The 26,033-nt window shown below is 36.6% G+C and overlaps 1 protein-coding gene across 4 annotated transcripts in view; it reads left to right on the top strand.

Moving 5' to 3' along the window:
* The window catches only part of GPM6A (glycoprotein M6A), a 371,158-nt gene that overhangs the window by 308,242 nt on the left and 36,883 nt on the right, over positions 1–26,033 (top strand). For all 4 annotated transcript variants that reach the window (XM_032148943.2, XM_032148945.2, XM_058436901.1 and 1 more), the window contains exon 3: positions 18,313–18,469. In XM_032148943.2, the coding sequence (XP_032004834.1) occupies positions 18,313–18,469 (157 nt within the window). The remainder of the gene's footprint in view (positions 1–18,312; positions 18,470–26,033) is intronic.

Genomic DNA, 26,033 nt, shown 5'->3' with positions numbered 1-26,033 from the left:
CCAAATCCTTTTTAGCATATGAGATGACATATTTGCAGTTATGGAGATTAGGATGTGAACATCATTGGGGCCCTTTATTCTTCCTACCACTGAACAAAAGTAGACAATTGGTAAAATAGATCATGATATCGTCAAATGACAGAATGTGTCATATCTTAAACATCGTTTAAAAAGGTATATAATAGTTTAAAATATTCATAATACATTGCTTTAAAAGGAAGTTTTCAAAGTGGTATATAGTAAGCATAGCTTTGTGGAATTAATTAAAATAAATTAAAAACTGGTAGTATAAACAGTGAATAATCTGCATTTTTCTGGTATGCTTTTTAAAAAAATTACAATGCTTATATATTGCTTTTACAATTAGTAAAACAGTTGTGTAACAAAGTCTGAAAGTCTGCATTTAGGAAGAAGGTAAAGTATGTGAATTAATCCCTTAAGAAGTAGGATAATATGGATGGTTGTTTTGGAAGGCAAAAGTAGTGAATGTAAAACTTCTTCACTATTTCTCTATTTGATCCTTCTGTGACTTCATAATCAGTGACTTCTTCATCAGAAGGTTATTTATGCATCTTGTGATATATCACTGACAAAAATTCATCTTTATGTAGATAAGTAAGAGTTTAATTTTCCTAATTTAATATTCAAAGTTATGTATTCTAGTAACTGTATATATTGCATGTTGATAAAAGGACACTTTTGTGACAAAGAAGAGAATTAGTCAGTAAGATACCTCAGGTTGATTATAATTTAAATGTTTGATGATTTAAACTTTTGAAATGGATTTTGGCATGTAACGTTAGCACATGTCCATCACCACATTGTTTGAAGAAAAGCTTTACCTAAGAATATTTGAATGTCAAGGAATTAACATTCAACTTCAATGAAGTCTATAGCTTGTGACAGGCTGATAATGGGCCCCAATATTACAATCCTTGTAACATCATATGTTACCTTTTATGGCAAAACAGACTTTGAAGTTGTGATTACATTCAGGATCCTGAGGTGAGCAGATCCTCCTGGATTATCTGGATGGGCCCCAAATCCCAACACAAGTGTCCGCATGAGAGGGGAATGGAGAGCCATTTGACCAGAGAAGAAGGCAGTGTTACTCCTAAAACAAGATGCTATCTGCTAGCTTTGAAGAAGAAGGGGCCACTAGCCAAGGAAAGCCCAGAATGGAGTGCTCTGAAAGTTGGAAAGTGCAAGGGAAGTTTCTCCAAGTCTTTAGAGGGAAGAGGGCTCTGCCAATACCTTGATGTCAGCCCAATGAAACTGATTTCAAACTGCTGACCTCCAGAACATAAGAACATGTCTTTTTTAAAAAGCCACCAAGTTTGTGGTAATTTGACAAAACAGTCATAGGAAATTAACACATAACTTAAGCTAATTTATTGCAGCATTTCCTGCCAGGTATTTTTACAGAGTGTTTGAGTTAAAGTTTGAAAAGGTAAAATCAAAAGGTTTATATTTACTATAATTGCCACCAATAATTTACAATTATACTTCTAGCATAGATGCCACACCTTGCAGTCTCATATGTTTTAATTGAACAAAACAGGAATTTGAGATAAATGATGTCAGCAAGTTGGTGGACTGGTATATCCCAGCCCTTGTCCCCCATAAAACATCAATTCAACAATAATTTACAGACAAATACCTTTATGAGATTTCCAGAATCCCCTTAAGAGTTTGCAGTACTCCAGGTGAGCACAAAGCCCATAATAGCCATGTTGAAACAGGGGACAAGAGCAATCTTACTTATCCCACATCAGCCCCTCTTCCAAGCTAGCACACCTCAGCATTGGGAGAAAAAGGGACCAGAAGGATAGAACACACGCCCAGTGCTCCGGCTTTTTGGAGGGTTGTTTGAGGGACTGGATTCTGTCTCACCTCATTCTAAGCAGTGACAGAACTAGCCTAGTGTAGATACCTGGTGGCCTCTGAGAACATCTCAGTGAAATTGGGAGAAGGCTCACAAACATTGTTCTGCAAACACTGACAGACCCGAAGGGAGAAATTAACAGCGACACAATCATAGTAGGAGATTTCAATACCTCACTTTCAAGAATGGATAGAATATCCAGACAGGGAACAGAGACTTGAATTACACCATAGAACAATGGCATAACAGCATGTACAGAACATGTCACCCAATGGAGTAGAGTACATATTTTTTCCAAGTGCAGCTAGAACATTCACCAGGAAATATCATGACAGCTCATAAAACAAGGCTTAAAAAATTTAAGAGGGTTGAACTTATATTTCTACAACTCCATTTACAATAGCTTCAAAAAGAAAAAAAAAACAAACCTAGAAATAAATTTAACCAAGGAGGGAAAAGGCTTGTAAACTGTAAATTGTAAGACATTCTTGAAAGAAATTAAAGAAGACACAAATAGATGGAAAGACATCCCATATTATGCATTGAAAAACTTAATTTTGTTAAAATGTTATTATTAACCAAGGCAATTTGTGGATTAATGCTATATTTATCAAAATCACAGTGGCATATTTTGCAGAAATAGAGTAAATCTTAAAATTCATGTGGAATCACAAAGGGCCCCAAATAGTCAAAACAATCTTGAGAAAGAAGAATAAAAGTGAAACTTCACACTTCTTCACTGCAAAACATTATAAATCGACAGTAATCAAAACAATCTTGGCCAGGCATTGTGGCTCATGCCTGTAATCCCAGTGCGTTCGGAGGCCAAGGCTGAAGAGATCACTTGAGGTCAGGAGTTTGAAACCAGCCTGGGCAACATAGTGAGACCCTATCTCTACAAAAAGGAGAATAATTAGCCAGGCGTGGTGGTGCATGCCTGTAGTCCAAGCTACTCAGGAGGCTTAGACAGGAGGATCTCTTGAGCCCAGAAGTTTGAGGCTGTGGTGAGCTATGATTGCACCACTACACTTCAGCCTAGGTGACAGAGTGAGACCCTGTCTCTAAAAAACAAACCAACAAACAAAAAACAACAAAAACCAAGAGTCTGATATGTATGTATGTATTGGTACATAATTATACATATTTGTGGGGTGCATGTGATATTTTGATATAGACTTACAATGTGTGATGATCTAATCAGCATAATTAGGATACTGGTTGCCTCAAATTTTTATCATTTCTTTGTTCTGGAGATGTTTCGAATATTCTTTTCTAGCTATCTTGAAATACAGGCAAATTTCTCTACTGTCACTCTACTGTGCTGTTGAACCCTAGAGTCTGGTATTGACATAAAGACAGACATATAAACCACCGTAGCACAGTAGACAACCCAGAAATAAACTCAAGCATATAACCATCACCGAATTTTCACCAGGAAGACACAATGACAAATAGGTAGTCTCTTCAATAAAGGATGCTGGAAAAACTGGATATCTATATGCAATATGATGAAATTGAATGCTTATCTTATACCATACACAAAAATAAACTCAAAATGAATTAAACTTTAAATGTAAGACCTGAAATTATAAAACGCTAGAAGAAAACACAGGAGAAAATTTTATACCTTTGATCTTGGTGAAGATTTCTTGGATATGACACAAAAGTCATAGGTCACAAAAGCAAAAATAATAGACAAACGTGACTAGATGGAGCTAAAAATCTTCTGTGCAGAAAAGGAAAGAGTTAACAGAGTGAAAGGGCAGCCTACAGAATGAGATAAAATATTTACAAACTGTTTACCTGGTAAGGAATTAATATCCAAAATATATAAGTAACTCCTACAACTCAATAGCAAAAAAAAAAAAAACAAAAATACCCAATTAAAAAATAGGCAAATGGGGACTTGAATAGGTATTTCTCCAAAGAAGACTTACAACTGGCCAACAGGTATATGAAAAGATGTTCCAAATCACTAACCATCTGGGAAATGCAGATCAAAACCGTAATGAGCTGTCACCTCACACTTATTAGGATGCCCATTACAAACAACAAAATAAGACAGAAAATAACAAGTGTGGGTGAGTATGGGAATACATTGGAACCCTAGTGTGCACTGATGCTAAGAATGTAAAATTGTGCAACCGTTATGGAAAACAGTTTGGCAGTTCCTTGGAAAATTAAAATTAGCAATGATATGTGATCCAGCAATCCCATTTCCGGGTATTAATACAAAAGAGTTCATATCAGGATCTTGAAGAGATACATATACTCTCAAGTTTACTGCAGCACAATTCACAGTAATCAAGATGTGGAAACAGCCTAAATGTACATGGATAGATGAATGCATGAAGAAAAAACAGTATATACGTACAGTGTAGTCTTATTTGGCCACAGAAAAAGGAGGAAATTCTATCATTATGATACTAGATGGAAGAAGTTTAAGGACATTACACTCAGTAAAATAAGCCAGTCACAGAAGGATAGTGCTGCACGATTTTATTCATATGAACTATCCAAAATGGTCAAAATTATAGAAGCAGAAGATAGAATGGTGGTTGTCAGGGCTGTGGCCTGGGGAAAATGGGGAGCGGCTGTTCAATGAGTATGGAGTTTCAGTCTTGTAAGATGAAAACGTTTGAATGATCTGCTATACAACGTTGTGCTTATACTTGACAATGCTGTATTGTACACTTAAAAATATGTTAAGAGAGTAAATCCCATATTATACGTTATTTACTGCAAAAAAAAATGAAACATGACTTTTCTTTATCACAACCCTAAACATTCTAAAGTAGCTTCAATATAGCCTGCAAAATTGTGGATACTCTGTTCTGAATTCTGGTAGAGAAGCGACTGGAACCATCAACTGCAATATGTCTATACCCTAGACTAGAAAAGCTACTCATTTTTACTCAGGAATGTTTGGTTTTCAATGCCTAGGAAGAAGCAGCTATTTCTTACTTTTTTAAATGGCCATTTTCCAGCTGTAAAGAAATACTGCATACTCCAGCAACTCGTGTGCACTACTGTCAAACCACTGTGTTCTAACAAACGACTTGCAACATACAAGTGCGTTAGACAGTGCCAGAATTAGTGTCAAGCAATCTTTACATACAGAACAAAAAGATGTAATAATTAATTAGTCAACTATATTAGTTCACTGTGACTGCCATAACATATAGCCACAAACTGTTGGCTTAAAACAGCAGAAATGTATTCCCTCACAGTTGGAGAGGCCAGACACCTGAAGTCAAGGCGTCAGCAGGGGTGGCCTCTTTCTGGAGATTGGTAGGGGAAATTCTACTCCTTGCTTGTTCCTGGCTCTGGTGGTTGCGGGCCTTCCTCGGCTTGAGGTCACAGCACTCTAATCTCTGCCTCCATCTTCACATTACCTTCTTTTCTTCTGTGTGTCTCTCAGAACCCCCTCCCTGTATCTCATAAGGAAATGTGAGGTTGCATTGAGGACCCACCTGAATAATGCAGAATAAGCTTCTCCTCTCAAGATTTTCAATCACAATTTATGCCATGAAAGTTAATATTCGCTCCTTTGCCATATTAAGTAATATTCATAGGTGTCAGGGATTAGGAAGTATTTGCTTGGTGCAAAGTTATTGCGGTTTTGCCATTGAAAGTAATGGTTAAAACTGCAATTACTTTTGCACCAATCTAAATAAATGTATGAAGCGGGGTTTTTTATAGCTGACCACAGTAACCAAGGTTCATTTTCGCTCTTGCAATAATTGCTGCCTGTGACAACCTTTTGTAAGAATTAAAATGTTAGAAACTTTTGGAAATGCACAAAGTAAGCACGCCTGTGTAGTTTTACTGGAGGCACATCTGATTTCCTGCTTTTTGCCGTGGGAAGAATCCACGTGAGCATAAGCAGCATCTTGGAACATTGGAATATGTGGACGAGACGAAAAGAAAGCATATTTCTAAGTTGAAAGGAGGGACTAGAGCCCATTCCATAAGGCCTGAAACAAAAACAAATGCATGCGCATGCACACACACACACACACTTTTCACACACTTTCAATGATCATGTTTATTTCAATCTAGAAGTTATGTTAGTAAAAATGCTGCTTGCCAATAAACTTTTGGGAAGATAGGAAGAGATATATGATATGTGTGTGGGGGGGGGTGTATAAAAATGTCACAACTCTAAACTCAGAATATTACACAATGAGACACTCCCACTAAAGTCAAGAACAAAGAAGGCTAGGATGACCTCTGCTTCTCATTCTCCTCCTCTTCTCCGAATCTCTGCTTAGACCATTGTTCTAAACAGAAAACATGATAATTGGCAAACAAGAAATAAAATTCCCTCTATTTCCAGATAACAGGGTGATATACTTGAAAAATGTTAGGACCAATGATTAAGCCAATTCCAATAATAATAGAATTCAGCATAGTAGGATATAAAATTTACATGTAAAAATCAGGAACATTTGTATAGCTAAAGAAGAATTTTTAAAGGTAAAGGTACATTTGATTTATAGTAGCCAAAAAAGTAAATTAAGGACCCTAACAAGAAATGTTCAAAACTTACATGAAGTTGGCTGTGAAACACTCCTCAAAGATGTAAAAGTAGATTTGAACAAATGAAAAGGTATTCTTCATTCTTGCTGAGGATTATCAAAATGTTAATTCTCTCAAAATTAATGAATAGATTCCGTGTACCCTAATAAAACTTCAGTGGACATTTTAATAGTGCTACAGAGGAACATCCTAAAGTTCATGCGTAAAAATAAACACACATAGGCCGGGCGCGGTGGCTCACATCTGTAATCCCAGCACTTTGGGAGGCCGAGGCAGGTGGATCACGAGGTCAGGAGATCGAGACCATCCTGGCTAACATGGTGAAACCCCGTCTCTACTAAAAAATACAAAAAATTAGCCGGAGGTGGTAGCAGGCCCCTGTAGTCCCAGCTACGCGGGAGGCTGAGGCAGGAGAATGGCATGAACCTGGGAGGCGGAGCTTGCAGTGAGCCGAGATCGCACCACTGGACTCCAGCCTGGGCGACAGAGCAAGACTCCGTCTCAAAAAAAAATAATAATAAAACAAAACAAAACACACACACACACACAAATAGTTAAGAAAATACAAAGAAGGGAGAGCTATGAGAGATCTAATCTTAGAAGATATTAAAACATACTTAAAGTCCCTCTGATTAAAACAGTGTGTTACTGGCACACAAATGAACAGATTTATGGAACAGAATGGAGAGGACCGAATAGACAAATCTAGATATAGAAATTCATTGTATGACAGAAGTAGACCTAAAATCATTGCAGCAAAGATGATCTTTGAAATAAATGATGTTGGAACAACTGGACAGCCATTTTGAAAAAAAGATAAAATTAGATTCAATTCTTGTGCCACCCAAAGAACAAATGCTAAATTGATCAGATGTCTAAATATAATAAAATGAAACTGGACACATGCTAGAAGAAGGCATGGGTAAATTCCTCTGGGTGTAGGTAAAGGCTTCTACCTGTGATAAAATCCCAGATGAGATGTAATAAAAATAAACACTGATAACATTGACAACATACAATTTCTTTTTTTTTAAGTTGCATAGCAAAATGCCATAAGCAAAGCCAAAAGACAAATGGCAAACTAGAAGAAAATATTTGTAACATCTGTCACTTGTGTCTTAGCCCTCTCTTACATTGCTATAAAGAAATAACTAAGACTGAATAATGTATATATATTAAAAAATGTAAGGCCAGGTGCAACGGCTCATGCCTGTAATCCCAGCACTTTGGGAGGCTGAGTCAGGTGGATCACGAGGTCAGGAGTTTGAGACCAGCCTGGCCAAAATGGTGAAACTCTGTCTTTACTAAAAATACAAAAATTAGCTGGTGTGGTGGTGCACGTCTGTAATCCCAGCTACTTGGGAGGCTGAGACAAGAGAATTGGTTCAACCCAGGAGGTGGAGGTTGCAGGGAGCCGAGATCACACCACTGCACTCCAACCTGGAAGACAAGAGCAAAACTCGTTCTCAAAAAAAAAAAGTGTATGTATATATATTTAATTGGCTTATGTTTCTGCACACTATAGAGGAAGTATAGTGGCATCTGTTCCTGGGCAGGCCTCAGGAAGCTTCCTATCATAGTGGGAGGCAAAGAGGGAGCAGGCACCTCACGTGGCCAGAGCAGGAGCAAGAGAGGGAGAGAGAGAGTTAAAGGGGAGGTGCCACACACTTACACACTTTTAAGATAGCACCAAGCCATGAGAGATCCACCCCTAAGACCCAAATGCCTCCCATCAGGCCCTACCTTCATTATTGCAGATTATAATTCAACATGAGATTTAAGCAGGGACAAATATCCTAACTATATCACTCCACTCCTGGACTCCCCCAAATCTCATGTCCTTCTCATGTTGCAAAATATAATCATGCCTTCCCAACAGTCACACAAAATCTTAACTCTTTCCAGCATTAACTCAAAAGTCCAAAGTCTTGTCTTAGACAAGCCAAACCCCTTCTACTTGTGAGCCTGTAAAATCAAAAACCAGTTAATTCCTTCCAAGATACAATGGAGATACAGACAGTAGGTAAATATTCCCATTCCAAAAGGGAGAAATTGAAGGACATAAAGGATCTTACAGGCCCCACGCAAGTTCAAAATACAGCAGGGCAGTCATTAAATATTAAAGCTCCAAAATAATCTTTACTCTATGTCCCACTATCCAGGCCACACTGATGGAAGGGGTGGGCCCTCAAGGCCTTCGGCATCTCTACCCTTGTGGCTCTATTTTGTGAATAATTGATAGTGTGTAAATACACACGGATTAGTACGCAGCGGTTAAAAAGAATGAGAACAATCTCTATGAATTTGTATAAAGAAATTTTCAGAGACTATTGTTCATTGATCAAAGTACAAATGTATGAATATATGGAGTATATATGAAGAATATATGGAGTATGCACATTTCCTATAAAAAGAAGGGAAAATAGGCATATACACATACACACACACTTGCTTTTACATAAAAACACAGTAAAGATAATCAAGGATCCAATGAAATAGGTTACCTACAAGGAACAGGATGGACAGGATAGAAAAGGTCTTGCCACTTTTCTGGATATGTCTTTTGTGTAGATTTGACTTTTAGAAGCATGTTAATGTCCTGTATATCCAAAAATGAAACTAAGTCAATATGGATGAGATGGAGAACGTGAAACTGAAACAAACAGACCCCTGTGGCTGCTCTCACAGGCTTTAAGTGCCTGCATCCTTTTGAGGCACAGAATGCAAGCTACCAATGGGGTCTGGGGTCTGGGGTCTGGAGATCAGTGACCCACTTCTCACAGTTCCACTAGGCAGTGCCCTGGTGGGGACTCTGTGTGGGAGCTCCAAACTCTTTTTCTGCTTGGCATTGCATCTGCTTGGCATTGCATCTTGTTCTTGTGAGGCCTCCACTCTTGCAGCAGGCTTCCTCCCGGGCACCCAGGCTTTCTCATACATCCTCTGAAATCTAGGCAGAGGCTGCCAAGTGTTCTTCACTCTTGCATTCTGTGTATCTACTGGCTTAGCACACCTTGGAAGCTGACAGGGGTTATGGCTTGCACCCTCTGAAGCAGCAGCCCAAGCTGTATCTGGGGCGTTTTGAGCCAAGGTTGGAGCATGAGCAGTTGGGATGTGGAGAACAGTGTCCCAAGGCTGCATAGGACAGTGGGGCCCTGGGCTTGTCCCCTGAAACCATTCTTTCCTTCTAGGCCTCTGGGCCTGTGATGGGAAAGGCTACCACAAAGGTCTCTGAAGGCCTTCAAGGCCTATTCTCCATTGTCTTGGATATTAGTACTTGGCTCTTTTTTAGTTATGCGTATTTCTCTAGCAAGAGGTTGCTCCACGTCCTGCTTGAATTCTTGAATTCCTCTCCAGAAAACCTTTTTTTTCCTCTCTGCCACATGGCCAGGCTGTAAATTCCCCAAACTTTTATGCTCTGCTTCCTGTTTAAATATTATTTCAAATTTAAAGTTATTTATTTCTTCCCACATCTGAGCATTGGCTGTTAGAAGCAGCCATGCAAATGCTTAGCTGCTTAGGAATCTTCTGCCAGATACCCTAAATCATCACTCTGAAGTTCAAACTTCCACAGAGGCCTAGGGCATGGACAAAATGCAGCCAAGTTCTTTAATAAAACATAACATGTATGACCTTAGCTCCGGTGCCCTATGAGTTTCTCATTTTCATCTGAGACCTTGTCAGCTTTGACTTCACTGTCGATGTCACTATCAGCATTTTGGTCACAATCATTTAATCAGTCTCTTAGAAGTTCCAAAGTTTCCCTCATATTCTTGTTTTCTTATGAGGGCTCCAAACTCTCTCAATCTCTGCCTGTTACCCAATCCAAACCTGCTTTCACATTTTCATGTATCTTTATAGCAATGTCCCACTCTTCAGTACCAATTTTCTCTGTTAGACCACTCTTGCATTACTATAAAGAAATACCTGAAACTGGGTAATTAGTAAAGAGATTTAATTGGCTCATGGTTCTGCAGGCTTTACAGGAAGCATGGTGCTGATATCTGCTTGGTTTCTAAGGAGGCCTCAGGAATCTTGCAATCATAACAGAAGGTGAAGGGGGAGCAAGCACATCACATGGCTAGAGTGGGAGCAAGAGAGTGTTGGAGGGGAGGTGTTACACCCTCTTAAGTCAGCACCAAGCCGGGAGGGATCTGTTCTCATGACCCAAACACCTTCCGCTGGGCCCCACCTCCAGCATTGGGGATTACAATCAACATGAAGTTTAGGCAAGGACAAATATCTAAACTATCAACAGACAAAAGTATAATATCCCTTATTTATAGAGATCTTTTAAAAATTATGGAGTGCAGAGAGGACCACAAATCTTATGGCAAAATGGCAAACACATGAATAGACAATTCACAAAAAGATATATAGTGCCCATAATCATATTAAAAGATGTTGAATTTCATGAATACCTAAGATAAATAAAGCAATACCAGGATACCACTCATCACCCATCAGATTAGCAACAATTTAAAAGCTTAACAATGCTTTCTTCTGTAGAGGATGAGGAGAAACAGACATTCTAATATACTGCTGGTTGGAATACAAAATGGTACAAGACCTATAGAGAGGAATTGGCAATATGTAACAAAACTACATATATCTTTAATTTCCAACTCAACAATCCTCCCATCCTAATTCTCAAGATATGTCTTCAATTATTTGAAAATACATATGAACAAAGTTATTCATTGCTACAGTGTTCTAACTGTAAGATATTGATAACAATATAAGTAAGCATTGGAGATTTTGTGAATAATTGATAGTGTGTAAATACACATGGAGTAGTACGCAACAGTTAAAAAGAATGAGAACAATCTCTATGAATTTGTATAGAGAAATTTTCAGAGACTATTGTTCATTGATCAAAGTACCAATGTATGAATATATGGAGTATATATGAAGAATATATGGAGTATGCACATTTCCTTTAAAAAGAAGGGAAAATAGGCATATACACATACACACACACTTGCCTTTACATAAAAACACAGTAAAGATAATCAAGGATCCAATGAAATAGGTTACCTACAAGGAACAGGATGGACAGGATAGAAAAGGTCTTGCCACTTTTCTGGATATGTCTTTTGTATAGATTTGACTTTTAGAAGCATGTTAATGTCCTGTATATCCAAAAATGAAACTAAGTCAATATGGATGAGATGGAGAACGTGAAACTGAAACAAACAGACCCAGTTGCATTAACATGGCCACAATGAATGGAAGAAAAAATACACTAATCCGTGTAGGTTAGAAACACAGTATATTGACTATATAGTCTCAGTCTTGGGCAAGGTATGGGGGTAGGATTGCAAACCACAAGAACTCTTTCTAAATAGATATGATTTTTGTAATGAGGTGAATAAGTAATTCTGAAATAATTTTAGATTTATTATGGAATTAAACAAAAGAATAAATGTGTTAATATTCTTGGGAGTCAGTATTCTCATTATGGAAGAAAGACATACAAATATCAAAGGAGGAAAGCAATAAAAATCCCTGTAGTGATAGACTGGATTTGGAGGTATCACTGTGTACTCAATATTTCTAAAATATGTGTATATTTGTTATGCAGTTACAGGTGCACATGTATATATATGTATATATGAACACACATACATGTATACATATATAGATATGTTTATATAGTTGCATATATTGATATGTGTGTGTATACATACATGTATTTCTTATCTTGATACAATAAAAAGACCTAAAGGTAAAGACACAACATTAGCAGTGTGCATATCTAGCACCACATCTTGGTCCCAAATACCATTGCTCTTTAATAGGACAAGAGTTTCTCAAAGAGATGCCTGTTTCTGAGGTTGAAAGAGGTATGTGCAAGGTGAGCCTGGAACATCTTGCTATATGAGAAAGCAAGGAGTATTCTTAAAAATTGCTAGGCACATGTCACAAAGATACAAGAACCAGCTTGAAGGGATTCCTATTGCTCAAGTCTAGAAAAAGTTGAGCACCAAAATAATGAGCAATTGTAATGGCATTTAAACCTTGAGAAAAATATCAGATACCATTAGTCCGTGTCACTAATAAATAGACAAATCAATAAATGGGGGAAAAGGGTGGGCTCTTCTTGTGTCAGAATCCCTAGTGCTATTTGCAACCAGCTATTGTGGAGCTGGTAATGGAGTTAGGAAATCATCATTTGGCAAACATGATAAGAAGATTGGGTCTGGCAATACTCGTCATTGGATGGGGTGCTAACACTGGGGAGAAGTTTTGACTGGGAGCAAGATGTTTTCTTGGTCTTAAAGTATCTCCTCACAGATTTCTTGTAAGTTGGAAGAGAATTAGTACACAGTACAGAAATCAGACTTTATCTTAACTACATGATGAAAATTAAAATTAGTACTGAGAGGCAGAAGGACTTTGTGTGAGTGAGGCGGGAGATACCCTGACAGGAGCACAATATCACTGTATAGTATTCTAGCCGAGAATGAGTAACCCATATCTAACCATGAGGAAACATCAGACAAACTCAAAAGGAACATGCCATTCAAAAAGGGCAGAATAGGGTTATATTCTTCAACAACATAAATGTCATTAAGACACAGAAAGACAGCGGAAGTGTTCCAGATTAAAGAAGCCCAGAGACACAGCAAATAGGTATAATAGTAACCCCTAGATTGGATCCGGTATCAGGCAAGAAAGAAGTCCCACAAAGTTCATCATTGAGTTGGTTGATGAAATTGAAATACAAATAAAGATTTGACATAAGTATTATGTCAATGATATATTTCCTGGGGTCGATAACTCTGAACTGTGAAGATATTCTCTATGTTCAGATATATCATCCAGAGAGAACAATCCAGTAAATGAGATAAAATGTTATAGAGAAATGGTGTAAAGTTGCTCCACATGCTACTTGTTTTATTCAACTTTTTTCTGTAAATTTGAAATTATTTCCAAATAAAAAATTAAAATATGTTTAGAAAACATGCCATTTTCACCAAAAAATTGTATAGAATAGCCCATGAAACACTCTTTAAAGTGTTGATGATCTGTAAGTTGATATCCTCAGATCCTTTCAAATGCATGACAGGTTTACACAGTTCACGTCATCTGCCTCATTGCCTTTGACAAATAGATTTGTGCAATATTTAGACTTTCAGGCAGTGAAAGTCAGCCACTAAACAATTGCTCTGGGACATTGCCATTACCAAGCTCTTCTCTCTCTCATCTTATACGCAGCAAATCCTATTTCATGCATTCTTTCAAAAATATTGTCACAGCATCTCTAGATTTCTATCAGCACGATCAAGCTTTTTATCCCCTCATTTTGCCCTTGTATATAATCACAGGATGTCTCCATCACTTAATGACACCCTATCCATTCTAGTCATACTCTAATTAATTTAAGAAAATAAATTCAGGCTTGAGAATGTGAAATAAACAATTTGTTAATAAAACAGTATCAAGGCTGCAGAAATAGACCCTTAGCTAATATATGTATACTTTTCCACACACCATGACCCCTTCTTCACTTCAATAAAACTCCTACTTCCAGAAGATTCTTTCTCTTTTCTCCAATGCCATTGACAGTTCTCCTCCAGATGTTCCATATGTTCTTTGCCTTATCAGTGTGAAGTCATATGTGTGAGTGTGTCTCTGCATGTGTCTGTATGGCCTGGAGTGGGGAATTGGAAATATTAATTGACTGCTTCCACATGATGAACTCAAGATGTATACTCTGTTTTTTCCATATATATAAAATACATGTGCTAAAGGAAGAAATATTGTTGAGGTCCAATAATTTAGTAGAAATAGCTATATCCTAACCATCATGTGACTGACTTCGGTGAAAACTTTTTGCTCGATTATTTCCTGTGTTGAAAGAATTATTCAATGGACTAGCAATCTGTGACCACGTTTTTCATGACTGGTACATTAAGATATGGTGATATGCTTATATCAGGATTTCTTTAATACAGGCTCTTGCTTTTTATTTATAAGTTCTTTTCTAAAAAATTTATTCAGCAGATATTATCTAGTTCTTTGAGGGTGTAATGCTTTTGTTTAATTACATCAGAAAATTTTTAGAACCAGAATGATCGGAAAAAGATTTTCTGAGCAATAATTAGTTTTTAGAGATTAAAATGGATTTCCCTCAATAATTCATTTCATATCAAAACTAGGAAAATTATTGAAAGCACTTTTTTTGACCAAATTCTTCCCATTTAGCATGTTTGCAATTTTTTCAGTTCTGTGCCTTAAATTTCTCTTTTTTTCTTCCCCCCTATTCATTTGTACTTTTGTCTATCAAACAAATCCTCTACAAGAAAATCATTCCCTACTTTAGAGGTTTTTGTCTTATGCCAACAAATTCTCTTAGCCTTTTTTGTTTATGTGTTAGCATATAAAAAAGTAGAGAAAACCTATTTGCCAAGAGGGAGGAAGATGTTAAACCCCTCACTTCCCCAAAATGGTACCAAAACATAACATTTCAGGCCAAATTTGTAGCTTAAACATTAGTTACACAATGAAAATGTATTCCTTATAATAGCAAAAATGTATTCATTCTTCACACATTATAGAATATTCATTCGTTGTGTACATATTTAATAACATATTCCTATGTTATTAAAAAACAACAACAAATGCAGTTTTTTGAGCTATGGAATTTAAGCAAATTAGAAACGATTAAAATTACATTGATGAATCTTGAAGTTGATCTAAAAAGTTACTGTTGAAAATAAATAGGGTACTGGTATACTGAAATTTACTTAAATAATTTGACAAGTTAAATTTGAACCACAAAGGATATATATGTGACCAGTTCTAATTGGGAAAAAAATCATGGGATAGATACTTAAATAGATCTGGAGGATTCAAATCAAATTTATTTTCTAAGAAAATGATAGGTAAGAATTAAGAAACTTTTGGTAGACACTTCTCTCGTTCATTGGCTCTTTTGTGATTACTCATTAAACATATATTAATTTAATAATTCCTTTTTTTTCCTCTCACATTTTTTTACATTTAGATAGGTTCTCACTTTGTTTCTCAGGCTGGAGTGCAGTGGTGTGATCGTAGCCCATTGCAGCATTGACCTCTTAAACACAGACAATACTCCAGCTTTAGCCTCCCACGTAGCTAGGACTACATACAGCCTTCTGCCAGCAAGACTGTCTAGTTTTTAAATTTTTGTAGAGATGGAGTCTCGTTTTGTTGACCAGGCTGGTTTCAAACCATGATTCAAGTGATCCTCTCACCTCAGCCTCTCGAAGTGGTGGGATTACAGGCCTGAGCCACTGCCCCCACCCAATTCAGTTTTTTATCCAGCATTGTCAGATATCATTCTAGTGGAAGGTACAGTAGTTGATATAAATGATCAAAACTTCTGTCTTTATGAAACTTATATTCTAGTAGAGATGTCAAAAATTAAAGTGAGGCTGGGTGTAGTGGCTCACACCTGTAATCCTAGCACTTTGGGAGGCCAAGGCTGGCAGATCCTGTATTAGTCCGTTCTCAGGCTGCTATGAAAGACACACCTGAGACGGGGTAATTTATAAAAGAAAGAGGTTTAATTGACCCACAGTTCAGCCAACTGGAGAGGCCTCAGGAAACTTACAACCATGGTGGAAGGGGAAGCGAACACGTTTTTCACATAGCGGCAGGAGAGAGAAGTGCAGGAGAAGCAGCAGGAAAGCATCTTAGAAAACCATCAGAGCTCATGAGAACTCACTCACTACCACAAGAACAACATGGAGATAACCATCCCCATGATTCACCTACCTCCCGCTGGGTCTCTCCCATGACACATGGGGATTATGGGAACTACAGTTCAAGGTGAGATTTGGGTGGGGACACAGCCAAACCATATCAGATCCCTTTGAGCCCAGGAGTTCAGATCCCTTCAGACCAGTCTGGGCAGCATGGCAAAACCCCATTTCTACAAAAAAAATGAAGAAATTTGCGGGGCATGGTGGTGCACACCTCTAGTCTCCACTACTTGGGAGGCTGATGCGAGAGGATCACTTGAGTTCAGGAGGTTGAGGCTGCAGTGAGCCATGCGCGTGTCACTGCACTCTAGTCAGGGTGACAGAGGGAGACCATGTCTTGAAAAAAATAAATAAATAAATAAGTGGAAATCATACTAAGAAGAATCATTAAAAATCTTAATTATGAAGGAAATTAGAAGTTCAAAGGAAGATTAGTGGGTTTATTGAAAGTGTAAATTTATTTCATACTCACTGAATTCACCCAGCAGTCTCAAGGAAATATTTAGCATCAACAAGTACTTCTATATTGGTGCTGTATTAACTTTTAATTAGACAGTCGTTGTCTCTATCCAAAGAAATGTATATAGTGAATACATTCCCAGTGTTAAATATAACCTATTTCTTAGGTTAAGTAACTATTGTATAGCATTCAGTTGGTGTTATTGCCACATCTGCATTTAACTGGCTGTTTCTACAACTGTTACTACGTTGAATATAAAATACTCACTGATCATGCAGATATATATATATATAAAATAAATAAATCCTAATGGAGTATTTAACTCTAGCTACACCTGGGACTATGAATATTCCTACAGATTTAAAAGATATTATTTGGAGCATATGTATGGAATGAATGTTTTCAAAACATGGAAATGCAAATGATCTTAATTTATAAATGAACTAATTATTCTTCTTAATGTTACTGAATATCATTTCCTAGTTACAGAGCTAGGGGAAAAAATTAAATCTATCTATCCATATATCCATCTGTTATTATGTATCAGTTCTGGCTGTGCACATTTTTACATTTTCTAGATAAATGTTTTATTTTAGCCACATGGTGTTTTTTTTTAAAAAAACAAAAAAAAACTGGGTAATCAATTGTGAGAAAATGCAAAGGACCTTCCCATGCCACTATAAAAGTATGCCACATCTTGGCTCAGATCCAATTCTGCAGAATATTCATTAGTGATTATACCTAAAAGGCTTCATTGTCAATATTCATCTGGAAAACCATATCTTTTCATTACTCGCATTATCATTAACAAATACACATGATGTTTATGATGAGTACAAAATGGAATACAACTATAACTATCTGTAATGCAAAAATATGGAATTTGTATCATTTTATGTAAAACTACTGCATCATTAAGTATAAAGCTTCCTTCCCTTTTAATGTAAGTTTTGAAAACCAGTGTTACATACACAAATCTTTACATTTGGTAGTTTGTCCTAATTAGAGAAATCATATGATGATTACCCTACTTAACAAATGAATAGGCCAGGAGCAGTGGCTCAGCCTGAAATCCTAGCACTTTGGGAAGCCAAGGTGGTAGATTGCCTGAGCTCAGGAGTTTGAACCAGCCTGGCCAACTTGGTGAAACCCTGTCTCTTCTAAAAAGACAAAATTATCTGGGCATGGTGGCACATGCCTGTAATCCCAGCTACTCGGGAGGCTGAGGCAGGAGAATCACTTGAACCCGGGAGGCAGAGGTTGCAGTGAGCCGAGATTGCACCACTGTACTCCAGACTGGGCAGCAGAGCAGGCTCTGTCTCCAAAAATAAATAAATAAATAAAAATAAGGAGCAAATTCCTTTAGAAGTATAATTTATTGCTTATTCCAGCTTACTTTGGTGTGAACCAGGTAAGAGGAGAGGCTAGAAAAGAAGAAGAAACTGACAAACATGAAAACCCTAAATCTCTTGTCAACAAATACTGGAAGTGGCAGCACAAAATTTATATAGAAACATTAGATATATGAAGCAAACATGTTCTTAAATCCAACCTTCATTATGAATATAAATATTCTATAACTTTTATTCCAAAAGAATCATGAGCATGTGAGAGTCAATTTCTGCACAGCGGCAATGAAAAGTTATTGAAATAAATCGCTTTGTCTTTTCTCTCAGGATTGACATCTTTAAGTATGTGATCTACGGCATCGCAGCTGCGTTCTTTGTGTATGGCATTTTGCTGATGGTGGAAGGTTTCTTCACAACTGGGGCCATCAAAGATCTCTATGGGGATTTCAAAATCACCACTTGTGGCAGATGTGTGAGCGCTTGGGTATGTTAGTTCTCTACATTCAGTATTTAATGTGGATTTATTTCAATAGCACACAGGTGTTTGCATTCATCTCCCAAGAATTATTTTTTTAACACAGTAACATTTCCTTCTGTGATGCTATCTTAAATCCTGATAACATTATTTTTGAAATTAAGATTATTCCTTGTGAAAATTCAGTTTCAAATCCTCAGATTCTGTGTAGCACAACTAGTTTTGTTTCTAGAGGTAGCAACACTGCTGATTGATGTACGATTTTTTTTTCCAAAGGGCTTTGTGGTTCTCATGAGAATCACAGAGAAATTCATCTCCAATTTATAAGCAATACATGTGCCTGTCTCCTGTTAAACATATGTCTCTGTATTTTACTGTAAATTTGAGGACAGCTATATCATGTGATTTCTGTTTTCTATTAACTTAAGAATTCTATTAATTTCAGCCTTAAATTTTAATTTTTATAATATTTAATGGCAAATCAAACTTACAGTCTTACTCTAGAGTTTCATAATACAGACAATGCGTATCTATCTATTAATGCATAAGAGTGGTGAAAATGAAAAATAATGTTGAAAGTACTTTTGCACTTTTATGCAGAATAATTTTTCTAGAATGAAATGTTGAAGCTTCCATTCTTGACAGACATATTTTCCTTTTTTCTAATGTTATGTAACAACATGTGTCTAATTATAGCATGTAATTCATGTTAAGTAAGCTGTCTCTAATGAGGACTGATGTAAATTACTTCAATCTCACAGAAATGTTCAAAAACACCTGTTTACCAGCAAATCTTTTTTATTTGAACCTGTTTCTAACACATTTCATTATGCTTCTCGGTGTCAACAGCAACAATAATCTGATAAGATAGTTTGCCTGAGTTGTGGGTATTTGTAGTGTTCTCTGGAATTATTTCTTATAAGAATCACCTATTTTTAGTTTGGGACAAAACTTATTGTAACACCCGAAGAGGTAAAATATATGAATAGGAGTAAAACTGGAATCCCAGTAATGTGACTAAGGGGCTTTAAACTGTGCCTTATTATTGAAATTATTTAAATCAGTAATATCAAATTATAGATCCAGAGAAACTTAGTTACAGAGATATTGGATTGACGAAAAAATAAAATATGAATAATTCATGGTCCAATTTTCAGTGATGCCGAAGCAATTTCTCTAGTAAAAAGGCAACTTCCAATTTTAAGATTCATTTCCTTTCTGCCAATAGAGTCTAGTGAATTGAGTTATATAGTAATTGGCTTTTTATTACAATTGGAACAGTAACATTGTAATGCCACTGGTGTGCCTTGGCAAGTTACTTACCTTTTATGGGTCACAATTTCTTCATTGACAAAATGAGGATCATTTCTAAAGCTTATTCCAGCTCAACGAGTCTGTGATCTAAAACCCTAGCGAAAAAATAAACAGATAAGGGGGTCTGAAAGCATGTCTTTACCATAAGGTAATAACCTTCTGCCAGAAAGAGTGCAGTCGATTGTGTTATTTCATTCAGAATTTGAAAATAACTTCATAATAAAAAGAAAAAGCAGTCAAAGAAGAATTGCATATCTATATATAGAGAGAGATGCACTTGGTTATCTGCCTGCCATTCAAGCATCTTAAAGGTATTTCAAATAGGAATTTTCGAAGCAAAACGTGAGCCACGTTTTCTTTTCTTTCTTTTTTTTTTCTTCTATAATGATAACAATTGTGTCACCAGTCCCACCCAACAGACCAGAAGGGTGGCAGCAGCTGCGTGGGCTCCTCCAGAGGCAATGCAGCAGGGTGTCAGCCCAGCAAGATGCCCCGCCCACTCCTGTAACACCTCCCTGCCACCCCGGAATGAGCAGAGCAGAGACAGGAGTAGGAGCTTCATTCTCCTGCGTTCTGCAGAGACAGCAGAGCAGCGGGTGAGGCTCTGAGCCATACCCTGGCTGTCCCAACACTGCCTTCACGAAGGGGGCTAGCTCCATGAATGGGAAGTAAACAGTGGCGGCTGCAGCCAGCACTGCAGAACCCTGCCTCCCTTCCTCTCTGCCAACCATTCTTCCACACCCCCACCTCAGCTTGCATATCACGCAGGACTTGTAGCTCCATGAAATCGAGGGGAAAAGAAAGATTTATCGTCCACCCTCTCCTGCTACTTATTTCCACTGTACTGATGCTACTTTTTTTTTTTTTTTTTTTTCATTTGTAGGCAGATTGTATCTTACGGTCTACCTTATTATGTTCAAAGTGAACCTGTTAACCTGTTTTGCCTGTGTTCTGTAGCTGTGAATGAGTCTGTGCTTTTGAAGGTATTATATCAGTGCAGCTCTACTTGTAATACTGAATAATACTAAAGGGTGGAATTTTTTTTTTTTTTTTTTGCAACAAGTATATAAAAATCTTCCTTAGTTAATACTAACAGAAACTTATTATTCTATCCTTGTTTCTCTCTGCTGCATAAAGAGTAAATGGTGACTAACTGAAATTACATCAGCACAAATGCAATTAATTTTGAAGCAGCAGACCGGGCGCAGTGGCTCACGCCTGTAATCTTAGCAATTTGGGAGGCCGAGGCGGGCGGATCACGAGGTCAGGAGTTCGTAAACCAGCCTGGTCAACATAGTGAAACCCCGTCTCTACTAAAAATACAAAAATTAGCCGGGCATGGTGGCGGGCGCCTGTAATCCCAGCTACTTGGGAGGCTGAGGCAGGAGAATAGCTTGAACCCAGGAGGCAGAGGTTGCAGTGAGCCCAGATTGCGCCATTGCACTCCAGCCTGGGCGACAGGGCAAGACTTCGTCTCAAAAAATAATAATAATAATAATTGAAGCAGGATTGTATCACTGAATGGAGAGTGATAATCAATATTCCCTTTAGTTAATGAGTGCCTTTGAAAGCATAACTTGATCTGCATTCTGTATTTCCTCTCATGCAGTATCAGGGCCAACTCAAGTTCATTACAACATTTTAATGCTATCTATCATTCAAAATCCAGAATTTGAGGCACGTAAAACCACAATATTAAATTTTGGGGGTGAAAAATCATTATTAACGACTTTATTAAAACATTATACAAAAAGTTATTAAAGTATTTTAAGTAACAAAATTTATTTACCTTAAATATTAAATGGCACCAAATTGAGTACAGTCAAATACATGTTATTGACTACATTAAACATGACCTTATTAAGTTTAATGTAGAAGTATTTATTTTCTTTAACCATATTTTCTTATTAAAGTTTAAGCCAAAACATATTTATTCCACTGCAAATTAGGAGACCTTCAGTGTGTCACATTTGCAAATCTTGAGATATTTTTTGCACCCATCCCCAATTTTCTTTTTTCTACAAATTTCCGATTGCTACTGTGACATCATTATGGATCTCAGAATTTATCTATACTTCTTCTGACATTTAGATTTTTAAATGCAACACTTTCAAAGTAATAGATTTCTCAAATGTACTAAACTCTGTGGAATTTTCAATAAATGTATTTTCCACAAATCTACCTGCTCTAAGAGTTAAAACAGTAATAACTTTTGGAAGTGTGTTTACTAGTTTGCTAGGGTCACCACAACAAAGTACTATAAAGTGGATGGCTTAAACAACAGAAATTCATTGTCTCACAGTTCAGGAAGCTAGAAGTTTGAGACCAAAGTGTCACCAGGGTAGAATTTTTTTTTCCTGAGGGCTGTAAAGAACACCCGGTTCCATGTTTCTCCCCTACCTCCTGGTTGGCTGCTGGTAATTTTTGACATCCAGTGGTTTATAGAAGTCTCACCCATCACTGCCTTCACATTCATATGATGTTCTTCCCGCCTGAAAGGCTATGTCCAAATTTCCCCTTTTTTTTATAAGGACAGCAGTCATATTGGAATAGAGCCCACCCTAGTGACCTAATTTTTTACTTTTTCAACTCAGTAAAGAGCAATAAGGTCAATCTCTGAGATACTGGTGGTAGAATTTCATCATATGAATTTTGTGAGGACACGATTCAACTCATAACAGTCTTATTGTAACAGCAACGTTCTTCCATATATAAGTTTTAAAGCAACAAAATTAATTGCTATTGTTACCCTGTTTCAGAGATAAAGAAACATAAAAGGTTGAATATCCTATGAAAATCCCAAATCTGAAATGCTCCAAAATGTGAAACTTTTTGAGCGTCAACGTGATGCTCAAAGGAAATGTTGACTGGAACATTGCAGATTTGGGGTATTTGGATTTGGGATGTTCAACCAGTAAGTCTAATGCAAACATTACAAAACCTAAAAAAATTTGAAATTCAAAACCCTTCTGGCCCTAAGCATTTCAGACAAAGCATTTCAAACCTTATTCTATTTGTTTAGTTTAAAACATCTATCTTATTAGCCTCCAGTGTTTGTAGATTTGACCACAGCATATTAGATTAGTATTTTTAAGACATACTCTGTATAATTATCTCAAAATCTATTCTGTATAACTCACAGCTCTGTTTCATAGCTTAAAATCAAATTTTAGTACTAATAATAAGTTTAGTAATAATAATGGGAAATACTTGTTAGGCACTTATATATGCCCATACTATACCTACTATACTGAATTGTAGGACACTGAATCCTCTGATAAACTATGTCACGTAGATACTAGAAGTATCCTCATTTCAGAGATGAAGAAGCTGCCTCCTGGAGAGGATGACTGACCTGCCTGGGGTACATGGTGGGCGATGAAGCCAGATTTGAATTCAAGCATCTGGCACAGAGTCCATGCCGCTAACCTCATGATTAGGGCTTCCCTACCATTTTATGGTTTATTTGAGTTAATTTAATAGGATGGTTATCTGTTTATGAGGGTCTTTTGTAACTTGGCAGTCATTTTCTGTTTTGCATCTTAGTAAGATCATTCATTGGTCATTGGAAAGCTCCTTCATTACAGAGATGTCCTCATTTTAATCTTTGCTTTTATCAACAATCACGAATTGTCTCTTTTCACAAATACAAGAATGCTCTGCAGGATGTGAAAGAACTTGGTAGTCTAAGATGCTTTTCTGTGACTAACAGACTTTTTGATGACTAGATATAAGGAGGCCTAAGATGAATTTCTAAGTATTGTAAAGAAACTCTGCATTCTAGACTGTCTCTAAAATTTAGTGCCTTTTAAAATAAAACACACACACACACACACACACACACACACGTTTGAATCCTAAACTGCGGAAACAGAATTGCTAGAACAAAGCCTTGCCTCTTTCTAGAAACTTAAGACAACATCATGTTTTTTTTCCAGATTTTACCTGGTTTCTCAGCAAGGAAGATTTGGGGGGTGGGGTGTAGGAGGTGTAGACTCCTTCAAACATAGGGGTGATATTTTAAACTAATGTTTGGAAAACCATTGCATTGAGGAAGAAGGGCCAGGATTTTATTTGCTGCAAGTATCTGAAGTAGATCTCATATATTGCTTCAGAACTGAACTCTAAATGCTAGGACAGTGGACCAATCTCAGTGTAACTGTTGAGATATTAACTATGCTAGTACATAAATTGTAGGAAGAAATGAATAAGAAAAAATAAAGTTCTTATTTTTTCTGACATCTAATGTAAAAGTTGAAAGAAATTTTCTGCTAGTCTCATAAGATGGCATTGATAAAATGGAAAACTCTGTGTAAAGCATCTAGTTTAGATTTTAAAACACAAGAGACTTACAACAGCCAGAAATGGAAAATTGATAAAAAGTTTGCATCATGTGGATGCTTCTCAGATCACCATAAGTTGTGACTGAAATTCAAGTAAAAGAAAAATAACTTCTCAAAATGTTCAACATTTTATTTTGTTTATATCTGTTTGTTTTTGATTTTTTAGATTATTCAAGTCATGATATATACTCTTTGGCCAAAACTTAAAAAAAAATTGTGTATTCTCCTATCAGATTGTCCTAGGATACAATTTTATATAATTTGTGACTGCCTAATTTTTATCATCCTGAAGTAATTTTTAAATAAACATTTTATTTTGGAATAATTTTAGATTTACAGAAAGGTACAGATGGTATAGTTTCCATATATACCAAACCTAGTCTACCCTGTGACTGACACTCTACTTTAATATGGTATATTTGCTACAATTAATGAACCAATAGTGATACACTATTGTTAACTAAAAGCCCATGCTTCTTTCTGATTTCCTTAGTTTTTGCAAAATGTTCTTTTCCTGTTTCAGTATCCCATTCAGGATACCATATTACATTTAATTGTCTCTCCTTAGACTACTAAGAACTACAGCATTTTCTAAGACTTTCCTTGTTTTCAAAGGCCTTGACAGTTTCAAGGAGTATTAGCTGAGTAATACGTTCTGTAAATGCACTTCGGTTGCAATTTGTCTGATGTTTTTCTCATGATTAGATTGGGGTTTTGAGTTTTGAGGAGGAAGGTTACAGAGATAAAGTATCTTTCTTGTCACATCCTATCAAGGGTGTCTAAAGTACTTTTACTGCAAATGAAAAACTAAACACATGAAATGGCACATTATCTGACCCATGCTTTCCTAAACAAAGTAGTTCTATTAAAAATAATTACATAAAGAATCGATTTTATGATAAACATCCTGTATATAGAAGGTTAATACTCTATGGATCTCTATTTTCTTTTTACAGAATACTTAAAACCTTGAAGTTTCTAACTTTGTTAATATAAAATTAAATTGTAGAGTGTGATGCCCTCTAAAAAGTTTAGAAATAGCTCCATAACATATGAATTTCTAATTTCTACTTACAAATATACTATAGTTTAAATGAAGGCATCTGCAGGTTTAGGTTTTTCAATCAAATTTTGCAATAAAGCCAGGAATTAATCTCAAGGATAGCAAATACTCGTCCTCAACTTTTTAGACTTGATGGCTCCCAAGGCAACAATCTGGATACATTCATTCACGTTAACTGTTGTCAATGTGATTAGCCTCAATATTACACATTCAGGTGACACTTGACAAAGGAAAATATGGTTTGTAAAATTGTCTAATTCAAGCTCAAATACCCTTTTAGTATGTCAGATACTTTCAAACATGTAATAGTTATTATTTAAATAGACCACTAGAGTAAGGATGAAATAATAACCACAGACTATTAATGGTCTTTTAAAGTATTGATAGGTTGATGAGTGCCTTTATTTTTCAACTAGAAATTGTATGCCTACTGTACTGGGAAAAATCTTTATGCAAAGATATTTAAAAATTATTTTCAGAAAAAAACTCAAGAGCTATTTTTTTTTGGACTCTGCCTTTCAATCAATAACATTTTACAAAAGATATTGCTTCACAACATATTGAGACTTCATTTCTTTATCTCTATTCCTCAGTTTGAGATTAACCACTACTATAGTTTATATTTTAAGGTTGCTTTATGGGGAAACTAAGTATTTTGATGGTATTAAAGTTAAATGTTCCCTGAAGAATTAGTAAGACTAGCATTATTATATTGGAAACACTGGTCAAAAGTACACTTCTCAGTCCGGGCACAGTGTCTGAGGCATGTAATCCCAGCGTTTTGGGAGGCCGAGGTAGGCAGATCACCTAAGGGCTGGAGTTCATGACCAGCCTGGCCAACATGGTGAAACCC

Source organism: Hylobates moloch, unplaced genomic scaffold (genome assembly GCF_009828535.3).
Source record: "Hylobates moloch isolate HMO894 unplaced genomic scaffold, HMol_V3 SCAFFOLD_3, whole genome shotgun sequence".
Taxonomy (NCBI): Eukaryota; Metazoa; Chordata; class Mammalia; order Primates; family Hylobatidae; genus Hylobates; species Hylobates moloch.
The sequence above is the reverse complement of the archived record's forward strand: the minus strand, read 5'-3'. Positions and strand labels throughout refer to the sequence as shown.